Below are 12,135 nucleotides of genomic sequence, written 5' to 3'. Positions count from 1 at the left end.
CACTTGAGTTCTCAGCCCGTTGTTGTTTTCCTCCACCCTCTTCAGCTCTTCTATCAATGTGAACTGTACCGCGACAATGCCGCCTCCGCCCCCATCAAAGCCTCTCCTTACTCCCGCACCGCTGTTGACGTCTTTCCAAGAGCTGCCTTTATCGGGGCCAGTATATCGTCCACCAGCTGTTTGAGCGAGGTCATCATTTCCTTCCCATGCTGCTCAAAATGCTTGGTGAACTGCAGCTCCGCTGCCATCACATCAGCCAGCGTGTCCACCGTAATGGGTGCAGTCCCATCCGGCGAGCTTGCTCCCGCCATTTTTCCACCAACAGAATTCTGGACCAAACTCAAGCTCTCAGCTGGACTATCGCTTGCTTCTTTTCGTCCTGTATTTTTCTGTTGGGATTTCGATATCCTTTAGTTACCACAACTTGTCTGGTGATCAATCATATGAAATTTTGCCCCCAAGTCTTGGTGAAAAGGCCAAAAGCGAAAAGCTCCAGCAGGAGACACCCAAAGTGTGACCTCCACCTACATGTCGCCACCGGAAGATCCTGTTTGATGGAATCATAGAATCCCCTTGTCTGCGTAGGTTTCCTCCAGGTGCTCCGGTTTCTTCCCACAATCCAAAGATGTGCAGGTTAGGTGGGTTGACCCTGCTAAATTGCTTCTTAGTGCCCTAAAAGCTTATGGGGATCGGGTTGGGGCTTGGAGGGCTTGGACCCAGGTAGGTTGCTCTTTCCAAGGGTCAGTGCAGACTTGATGGGCTGAGTGGCCTCCTGCACTGTAGGAATTCTATGAAAGTGATTGGCGAAAGAAGCAAGAGGTGAAGAGGAAACCATGTTAAAGCAGAGCTGTTAGCTGAAATGCACTGCCAGTAAGGCAGGTGGAATCAGATTTAATAATTTTAAAACTGGAACTGAATAAATAAGGGGAATGTTTACAAAGCTGTGGGGAAGAAGCAGGGGAGTGATCCTCATTGGATAGATCTTGTAAAGCGCCAGCACAGACATCATGAGACGAGTGGTCTCCTATTATTCTATAACTTTCATAGTTTAGGCTGCTAAAATAGCGTGCTTCTCCTTCATTCTATTCAATAGAAGACTAATGGTCGATGCATACTGTAACCGTATTCTGTTTTGTTTGTGTACCACTGTCCTAGAGATTTCACTTCATTATAGGTTACTGTTGCAGTCGACATGTACATCACTCAGTGCCACTCCCCACTTCAGAAAGATGCATTGCAGCAACCTTGTCCATTGAGCAAAAGCCACGATTGGTGCTTGTTATTCTTCAATGTTGAATTGTACACCAACAACTTGAATTTTTTACTTCAATGTAATAAACACCCCGGAGTACTTGACAGTAGTGTTGCCAAACACAATTCCAGAGCTAGTTACAGATGTCAGGAATGGTGACCAAAAATTTGGCCAAAAAGCCACAAAGAAATGTCAGAAGAGGCTTGAGATGTAGGATTGAATGACGAATGTCTTAAAGGAGCAGAAAGAGATAGAGAGGCCAAGATATTAAAGGGCAGAATTGCAGAGTTTAGAGCCAAGGCAGTTAAAGGCATGACAGCCAGTGGAGTGATGCAAATTGGAGCTGTGCATGAGGACAGCATTAGACAAGTGCAGAAGAGTTTTTATTACTATGCCATATAACTCCGTGTCACATTTGTCTAACACCGGTCCCGTGGAGCACCTGGTGAGGCTGTAGAAGGAATTGAACACAAGGATGACTTAAGTTTTTGAAGCATTGGTGGGTGGATAGCCAACGTAACTTGCTTTTGGGAGGGGGGAATCGTTAACAAATAATGGCGTTGGTATATCCAATCTTTATTCGAGGAATTTATGGCTCATCCAGCGTTGGACGTTGAAGAAAAGGTTTGACGGCCCAGATAATAGTTTTTTTTAATAAACATTTTATTGAGGCATTTTTGGTGTTATAATAACAACAAAAAAATAAACAATGTACATGAAACTATAAGCATAGTGCAAAAGCCGTCTCCCTCCCTTACAGGTCCCACCTTTATTAACCCCCTACTCTAAGCTAAACCCCCCCCCCCCCTTCTGCTGACGATTAATTTTCTGCGAAGAAGTCGACGAACGGTTGCCACCTCCGGGTGAACCAGCCCAGGTAATAGTTGTTGAGAGAGATGGAGCTTGGTGTTGCCATCTTAAATAACCGTTTTTTGTCACAAGTAGGCTTACATTAACACTGCAATGAGATTACTGTGAAAATCCCTGAGTCGCCACACTCTGGCCTGTTCGGGTACACTGAGGGAGAATGCAGAATGTCCAATCCACCTAACAAGCACGTCTTTTGGGACTTGCGGGAGGAAACTGGAGCACCCGGTGGAAACTCAGCAGGCACTGGGAGAATGTGCAGACTCCGCACAGACAGTGACCCAAGCCAGGAATTGAATCTGGGACCCTGGTGCTTTGAAGCAACAGTGCTAACTACTGTACCACGGTGCCAGTATGGAATCTGACATTGTAGAAGGACTGCAAATAGTTGTGAAATAGATGGCAAAGGATGGATTCAGAAGTAACTGCGTTGACAGGAAGCAGAGTCTTGAGCAATGACTGGTTAAGCAGGAATAGAAAAGGACGAGGGCAGTCATACAACTTGATAATGGAGGAGAGGGTATGAGGAGGATGATCTGTTCAACCAGCACAAAGGCTACAAAGAGATGGAGAAAGGTGAGGAGGTATGAGGATGCTATTTAGATTTTGGGGCGTTTTAAGTATTGTGGCAGGGCTGGAGATCCCACAAAATGGGCTTGGATTTCACACATTTGGGGATTTTGTATTGGAATGGGGTTTTTTGCAAGGATAGCAAGCGTCCAAGTTAGTTTTTTTGCAAGGGGGTAATGGTGATTAATTTGAAAAGGAGTGATATAGTGTCTGAGGAGAGGGAGAAGTTCACAATGTCAGTTAGCATGAGGACAAGGAGGAAAGGTGGGTGATTTTATTTTGTGGAAATGGGATTGAGGGGGCAGGATTCTGTAGCTTAGAGAAGGCATGAGGGGAGATCAGAGTGAACAAGAGAACGGTGTTGGTTTAGGTGATTATGACGGGATTTTGGGAACCTTGCTTTAGGAGACAGGAGATGAAGGTTTGTCATTTTGACACAATCTGAGCGTTCCTCATACTTTAAACCATCTTGCGAAATAGATTAGCTTGCGAGTAGCAGGATAATTGTTATTGTCTTGAAACTTCAGTGCTCTGACAGTTCCGACTGGTTGACTGGAAACAGATGTTTCCTTCAATCTTTTAAAGATTTGGACACTGGAATGCTACTTAGCACATGAACTAATTGAACGTGAAATTTTAGGAGCATGCCATTTGGCTCTCTTGATCATAAAAGGAGAATTAATTGTACCTCATTTGTTATGTCTTTAATTCTTTGAATTGAATTGAATTTCCCTGTAAAGTTTTTTTTCCTCTAATGTCTCTAACTTTAAATGTTAGTCCATCGTCTTTTTCATGGTGTTGCTGCCTTCTCAGGAATGGAATTATGATTACATCACAAAGCCATTCATGTGACATGTAATTTGTCTGAACTGAGGATGGCCTTCTGCACTGTAGGGTTTCTATGAATCTATGATCATTTGCTACTTAAAGGGCCCTGTAATTTTGCAGTAGTGCCCATTCGTTACCTATTAGAAGTTGAACTACATTCAAATAAGGCTTAGTTTTAAAAAAAGTGGATAGAAAAAGAAAGATATTCTATGACAGTACATTCTTAATGTAGCATTCATTCAGTTCAAACAATCTCAGTCCTTTTACTCTAAATTAATTTGCTGCTTTTCCAAATGCTGTGATGCTCCACTCATACAGTGGATAATTAGAGGTCCTTGCCCTGAATTTCTCTGGCTCAGGTGGAGCAGCTGAGATCCTTAGAAAATCAGCTTCCTGGCAGCGTTGAAAGTATAATTTGATATTAAGCAGCTCCTCCCAGGCGAGCGGATCCTGGATTTAGGAAAGCATTGCTGTAGTCAGCCCCATAACATTGTAAACCCAATAACAAAAATTGGGTAGTGTGCTATGTAATACACTGTCCATTAACATTTACTGTTGTATAATTAAAATGTTATCAGTAAAATCTAGTTACATATCATAAAAGTATTTTTGCAGACCTCTACCGCTCCAATTTGAAATGAAATGAGAACCAAGACAGGGAGGATTGCATCAAGTGGAGGTTCAGTGCACAAACAAAATCTGATAAAGGTTTGATGGACAAAGTGAGTGAAAGGGAAGAAGGAACGAAGAACAAAATAAAAGGAAAAAGCTTTGTGGCTCCACACTCCATGATGTACTGTTGCTGGAATCCAGTATGTAACGCACACACCACTGACAACAAATTCTGTTTTTTGAGTTCCACATCTGCTGGGGAAAAAAATATTGACAGAAGATGCCAGGTGTGCCAATGCAACTATCTTGCAATTCTTCAAACACTGCATATTCAAATCTGAAGGCTGCAAGTGTGTGAGGATAAAAGAGTTAATTTTGTTTAGGTTGCTGTCCCACCCCAGAATACAGGAAAGTAGTTCTTTGTCAGGCGAGTGCAAGTCTATACAAGTTGACAGTCTTGAGAAGGGACTGGTGAGGGTTAGGCAATCTGGAGCTTGCACTTTCAAATTCATCACCGATATCCTTCACTTGAAGTTTAACAATCAACTTTACACAGTCAATGCTTCATCATCCTGACGAAAAAGGAACCTTTTGCAAGTACCTTTTTCAGATAAGATATGTATAACAAATGCAGGGTTTGTCCTATTTTGTATTTATTGTACTTGAATATGAAAGGTAAGTTTGGAAATTGCGTAAAACAAAATTTTACACTGCACTAAAGGTTAATTTTATGTTACTTTTCATTTGTATTTCTCTTGAGTCTACCCTTACCACCTCTCCACTGTGAGCGATGGCTTGTGGAAGGTAGAATTGGACAGAGGTATGCAAGAGGCTCTTTAGTTTTATTGATTGGGAGGTTATTTAATTGTAGGAGCCATCAACACAGCTCTCTTATTAGGGGAGATTTCTTCCAAGTGTTTGGGCGTATTGAGATTGTAAAAGCCTTCTTTATAAATACATTTGGAATTAAACTCGCATGATGCTCACTCAAAAGTTGCCGCTAAAATTGCTGAACAACCATCAGCAGTAGTCGATGCAGTATTTTTTCCCTTGTAGCTAACGTGGGAGCACTGTTTTGACTTCCACCAAAACCAAGGCTTGCATTTGTAGTCAATATGTTCCCTGAGAGACTCCTCCAAATCTACCAAAACATGTCCTTCGATTCATTGGACTGTTTGCCAGCACATATTGCTGTGAGCAGCTTTTTTCAAGAATGAAAAACATGAAAAATCAATATCACTCCTGACAGATGGGCATCTATTAAGAATACTCTGCATTGCTACATCGTGTGTGGGCAGACATTGTTTGTGCTTGCACAAATACTCAATGCCAGAAATCTCACTAAATCAGTATCAATATAATGACCAGAAGATAAGGTAATAATCTCCTTATTTGAGGTTTCATAAAACATCATTTGTTTTGGTTAACAGCTAGATAAATTTCTCATGCCTTATGTTTCTGAAATTTGCTCACCAGCCCCATGAGTGAGAAAAAACTTTGAAATGTGAACTGTGGCCCCTTCCATCAAAAGGTTGGACACCTTTGGGCTAGAGGAATTAGTGTATAAATTTGTAGACATCTTAATTAATTCTGAGGACCAAAAGAAATCTGAAAAAATGGGCAGAAATGTGGCAACTGGAAGCTAAGTTTTTAATGCAGAGGTAGTTAGATTCTTGAAGGGGCTGAAAGATTATCTGGGTAGGTTGAGATTGCAGTCAGATTAGCCATGGTCGAATAGAATGACGGAGCAGGTTTGAGGGGCCAAGTGGCCTACTCCTGCTCTTGGTCTGTCTGTAATATCTGTAAAGGCTGGGTGGTACGTGTGGCACACGCATTTGTAAAAACTGTTGCAAAATATTTATATAACAACTCCACTGTACCATGTTCATCCTCCAAACATTTCCCTCTTCAGCCCTCAGCTCCAACTACCCTCTTTATATTTTCGATGTGTAGGTGAAAATTCTTTGCTTCCTCTTATCAGCCTTTTAAATAATCTCATTTATTACTGACAAATTGAACATTCTGTATTTATGATTTTCTTTTGTAGTGCTAAACATAACTTTTCAGAAATCTTTTGTCTTGCTTTTATTTCATGGATATCTACTTAATTCAGTAACTATGTGTGGACTATTTGAAGATTTCACAACCCTCACCCCACATAGAACCATAGAATTTACAGTGCAGAAGGAGGCCATTCAGCCCACCGAGTCTGCACTGGCCCTTGGAAAGAGCACCACACTTAAGCCCATGCCTCCACCCTATCCCCGTAAACCAGTAACCCCATCTAACCTTTTGGACACTTAAGGGCCAATTTGGCATGGCCAATCCACCTACCCTGCACATCTTTGGACTGTGAGATGAAACCGGAGCACCCGGAGGAAACCCACGCTGACCAGGAGAAAGTGCAAACTCTACAAAGTCACCCAAGGCCTAACCCGGGACTCTGGAGCTGTGAGGCAGCAGTGCTACGCACTGTGCCACAGTCCCAGACATGCTGTCTGTCATCCTGTTAAATGATCTACGTAGTAAATTTGTGCAAGTTTCTGCCCTATCTTAGTCTTTTGTCCTTTCGTCACTCTCTTACATTTTTACATTGAAACTAACTATGTTGTGGTTGCTGGTTCCCACTTGTTCTACAAAGTCATTTGCCCCACTTCACTTTCTGGAACTATATTGTGAAATTTCTTTCCTTGTTAGCTGTGAAACATAGCTGGATTCTCCACTGGCGGGATCCTCTGTTTCGCCGGCAGCGCACTCACGGATTTCCTGACGGCGTGGGGATGCCCACAATGGGAAACCCCATTGACCGGCTGCCAAGACGAAGAATCCCGTTGCCGGCGCGTGCAGCGGGACGGAGAATCCCGCAAACTCCTCTTTGCATGCATCCTGAAATGCAAACCCCACTTTGACCACAATTATTACATTTATGCCAACCTGTCTACCTTGGGATGGGAAAGATCGTCCATTAATATTGTACTGTTCAGTGATTAGTAGTTTTCCAGTCAATCTCGACCCCAGTAGTAATAAAAATTGGTAAATCTTGCTGCAACTGTTCATGGCATTGGTGAGAAGTACATAGGTTTTGGGCTCCATTCGTATGGAGAGATATACTCGCAGTGGAGGCCTTTCAGGGAAGGTTCATTAGATTGATTCCTGGGGTAGAGGGATTGTCTTACAAGGATAGCTTGAGGAGGCTGGACCTATACCGTGAGAAGGTCAGACCAGCCTTGTCGAATGGCAGAGCAGGCTTGAGGGGTCAAATGGCCTACTTCTGTTTTTATGTTCTGTTTCTGTTGTACAGAGTTTTATCATAAATCGACCTCGGGGCAATAACTGAGGTAGAATTGTTCAGTTTTTGATGATATAGGACCGCAGGAGGAGACTATTTGAACTCTTGAGTGTGTTCTGTGAGATCATGGCTTAACAGTGATGTAGCTCTATCTATATAACTGTCTTTGCTTCATAACTCTTTTATCGCCTCTGGTTAATCAAAATCAATCAGTTTCAGATTTAAAGTTAATAAGTGTTCCAAAAATTCTACCATCATTTGTATGTAGAAGCATTTCCTTTATACATCTTCGGACCTTTCTACATGTGTTCTGATTTCTCACTACCTCAGCTCTTCTGCTTGTATTTTTCTTGACTGAACCTTCTGTATCAATCCTACCAGCTTAATAATACTGCTCTAAGTTGCAACACTAATCATCTCCCTCTGCAGTGTAGCAAGGGACTGGACTCGATCAAAACTTTGTACTGGAGATAACCACAGCAATAAGTGATCACCGCCTTATCGGCTAATTGCTGAAATAACAGATCCTCCGATTTAAATCTCTGAGACGTATCAATGAGCAGTAACAATTCATTTATTAAACAAGGTTAATATGAATGCATTGTGAGGAAAGTGGTTGCACATTGAGCTTTGTCTTTGTAAATGGTTTATGGGATGATCAGTGCAGATTGAAGCTGCATATGTAATGTTTTGACATTTCTCTGCATCCTTCCTTCTAGTGAGTTGGTTAATTTGAAGGTGTTCACGACAAACTTAGTAGATTTTCAACCTTTATGTAAATTGATCCTTGGTGTAGGCTGTTAGTGAAGTTTTCAATATGTTCAACAGGCATCATCTGGTCATCTTCACTTTTCAATTGAAAATTTCTTTGAAAATGCATTTACATAATGGAACAAGTAAGGATAGATATTTGATTGCTGTCAAGCATGATTTATTGAAAGAGAAAACTATTCCAATTTGGTTAACTATCAATAAAATCCTGATATAAATCTAGATCGAAAAAGTGGGTACGCCAAATCTGGCTAGCATCAACATTACACTAATCAAATGTCTTGTTGCTCTTTGCTTCTTAAATTTCATATGCTTCAGATATGATGTGAAGGTTTTAATCTTTGTAAAATAGTGAGGTGAGCCAAAATATTGTCAAGGTGGAAATGTTACTTTGAGGTCACTTCATGCTGTCTCTGTAGAGCAGACATACTGATGGGCCATCAGTTAGACCAGTATTTTTCAAACTTTTTTCCGCGGTCCATTTTTACCAACCGGCCAGCCTTCACGACCCATGCCGGCCGAACATCACGGCCCACGCCGGCCGGCCTACGCGGCCCACCATTTTCACTTGCCTTGTTTGCTGCTGACAAAAAATGGAGGAAATGGTTTTGGGTTCCTTTGGCCCTCGTACACACTCCTCCAATGGAACCTGTTGGATGAAAGTGAAGCCTTCCGGTGTCGGAAAATATGGAGTCCCCATCTGTCCAAAGTTCTGCATTTTTCCCCGATAATATTTAATCAATTAAAATCCCCCCGAACTTGTAAAAAAATAAAAATAAAATGAGTAGGACCCCCCCGAACTTGTAAAAAAAAGCTGCAACCGTTTCAAAAGAAAAAAAAAAACGGGCGCACCGCACACGCGTGCCGATCTGGCAAGCATCCGTAGTGTGGCCACATTGTTTTACATCTTCGTGGCCATTTTGAAGGCCGCTTGCAGTCGGCATGCTAAAAGCCGGTTGCTGCAGCTGTTGCGCACGGATTTACATGATCGGGAGCACTGCGGCGGACGGCTCTGAGACCCTCCCGACACCCACCTGCGGGTTGCGCCCCTGAGTTTAACGATGCCCGACTTAGAACAGTGGTTCACTAACGTATCTGGTTGAAGGACCGTCTTATAAATAGATTAGTAATCATGAACCACCCCATTGAAGTTCAGAATACACTAAAATACTCATTGAGACAACAACCGGTAAATTAATAAAACAATTTTATTTACAGATATCATGGAGGTGGATAGGGATCACATCAGTTATTAGCAAGTTGTGAGTATTAAGGAGTGAGGAGGCAGTTGTGGGTGTGATGGGCAAGTTACTGTTTCGCTGAGATTATCAACAGTATGGTACACGAGCTCACTTAACTAGAACCCGCATGAGTAGGTTCTTCCCGGAGGTGGAGGGCTAATGCCAAGGAGGCCCAGCCAACCACGTCACATTTGTCGGGTTCTGGACAGCTGGCTTTGAGACATTGTCCAAGGTGGTGGGGATGAGAGGTGGAGCCTTGCCCGAGAATGGCGGTCTTTGGGGTATCAGAACAGCCAGATCTCTTGATGGGGAGGAGGGCCAACACCCTTGCCGTTACCTCCCTAATTGCAAAGGAGAAACCTGCTTGGCTGGTGATCACCACCCAAAGCTGCAGACTGGCTGTTCGACCTGTCGGATTTTCTCCAGATGGAGAAAATTTAATTTGCCCTCCGGGGATTGGAAGAAGGTTTCCACAAAATGTGGGAGCCATTCAGCCAGTTGTTCCAAGACCTGTTTGCAGCCAATAGCAAGTAAGCCAGAGGGAGTTGAAAGCCAAGGCGCAAAAACAAACTCAAATGAACGGGGGAGGGAGAGGGTTCAAAGAAGCATGGAACCCGACCATGCTCAGCAAATATCTAAATACATGCCGTCACATCAACTAAACAGGAACAAGATACAAGATCTGAAGAGGGAAGCGGGAATCCAGATGACTAGATTGGGAGGGGGGTCAGTAAGAAAAGGTGGAGAGAGGTTGGTTGGTGACCCGGCTAGAAGTTAGCGCCCAGTGGCGAACGCAAAACAAGAAGCTGCAACCATTGTAAATAATGAAAAACAACCAGTGTAAATAACAAAAGACAACCTATGTGTATATTGTTTTTGATGTACTTTTATTACTACCTTTGTTCTGTATAACAAAAAATAAAATAAAAAAGATCAGCAGTAAAGCATTGGACTATGAACCCAATGCTCATGACTGGCACGTTCTTCATCCAATCGCCATGCAATATCTTTGGACGTCCCATATCTGTTTATTTTGCGGACCTCCAGGAAGTCTCTGAAGACCCCTGTTTTAGTACCACTGAGTTACATATCTCCTTTTGCAAGTTACTGCAAGGATTAGTGATTTTCTTTTACCAAGTTGAGTGAAGTTTGTGGCTTTTTCTTTTCTCATCCAAACTCGCAAAACTCTTGACATCATGGAAAAAGTTGAAAGTTAAAAACACCAAAACATCTTCCAGTATCTGCTAGCTCTTCCATCCACAAAATCTAATGCAGCATGGAGAATTTTATAGGTAAAAATGGAGGGAGAACAGGTTTACTGTAAAATAACACAGCATACTATTCTCACTTCTTGGAGTCGAAAATATATTTAAATTGGAAATTGTCCTTAAGTTTTATGTAATTGTTGTTATGTAATTGTTGTTGTTAACTGAGTTATTGCCTTTTGCTGTCTCCTAGGGTGCTTCCACTTCAACGTCAGAAAATTTTGGTCATAGAGCTAAGCGCGCAAGGGTGTCGGGAAAGTTACAAGACCTTCCGGGTAAGCAAATTTTGTATTGTGAGCAAATATGTATTTTTAGATTTTACAAAATAATTTAAAAATTTTGCATGGTTCCTTTATTTTCACAGAATCTTTACAGTGCAGAAGGAGGAGGCCATTCAGCCCATTGAGTCAACTACACTTGCTCTCTGAAAGATCACTCTACCTAATCCCACTCCCCTGCCTTATAGCCATAACCTTGCACCTTGTTTCTTTTCAGATAGCAATCGAATTCCCTTTTAAATAACTCGATTGCACTAGCCTCCAACACCATCCCAGGAAGTTCATTCCAGACCAACCGCCTTCTGGGTGAAAATATTTTTCCTCCCATCACTTCTACTCCTTTCGCCCATTAATGAATCTGTGACCTCTTGTTCTTGATGTAACCTTGAGAGTCATGTTAGCCCTTTTTACCATTCCTGGAGTGAGCTTTTATGTGACCACGAAGTTAATTTGACCCTTTGGTCTGCAGAAACTAGAGGGAAGGAAAAAGCATAATAAAGCTTTGTGTGGTATTGTTCGAGGTCATCTAGATTCTTAAGGATTAAATTGCTAAACTATGCTGATTACTGTTGGTGCTGGAGTGGTACTATGGTTATTTGGTTTTGTCTCTTGGCCAGAATTGGGAGCAATTAGGGGGGAAATTCAGCGTTGTTGTCCAGCTATCATTGCTGGAAAGTTGCAGGAAGACTGGATTGATTCGCGTGATGCTGCTTGTCATCTCCTTTCTTCTTACTTAATCAAATAGGACATAGTAACTGAAAAACCCAAACAATTATAAAAGTCAAAGATAAGAAAAAGTAGGCTGATTCAAATTGTTACTTTTGAGGGTTGTCACATTGGCAATGGAATTGTAGTCCCTGTTAGAGCAGTTAGGGTAGAAAGTTGGAATGGTTATCTAATTTAATATTTATGAATTTTTGTGTGATAGTTTTTCAACAGAGGTCAGTTTCACAGGTCGATTAAATTGAAGAGCCTACCAATATTACATTATTCCAATGTCAGTACATTCTATAAAGTTGTGTAAAAAGTACAGTGTTATGGTGTGCTCCCAGATCATCAGGTCAATGCCATGAGCGTCTGGAAACACATGCTTGATTAGGGATAGTCAGCACGGATTTGTGAGGGGTAGGTCTTGCCTCACAAGTCTTATTGCATTCTTTGA

General features: G+C 42.0%; 1 protein-coding gene across 2 annotated transcripts in view; it reads left to right on the top strand.

Annotated features, from left to right (window-relative positions):
* LOC119974653 (F-box only protein 11) overlaps positions 1-12,135 on the top strand; it is a 194,856-nt gene that overhangs the window by 70,048 nt on the left and 112,673 nt on the right. For both annotated transcript variants that reach the window (XM_038813727.1, XM_038813736.1), the window contains one exon: positions 10,889-10,970. In XM_038813727.1, coding sequence (XP_038669655.1) covers positions 10,889-10,970 — 82 coding nt within the window. The remainder of the gene's footprint in view (positions 1-10,888; positions 10,971-12,135) is intronic.

Source organism: Scyliorhinus canicula, chromosome 1 (assembly GCF_902713615.1).
Source record: "Scyliorhinus canicula chromosome 1, sScyCan1.1, whole genome shotgun sequence".
In the NCBI taxonomy this organism is placed as follows: Eukaryota; Metazoa; Chordata; class Chondrichthyes; order Carcharhiniformes; family Scyliorhinidae; genus Scyliorhinus; species Scyliorhinus canicula.
The sequence above is the reverse complement of the archived record's forward strand: the minus strand, read 5'-3'. Positions and strand labels throughout refer to the sequence as shown.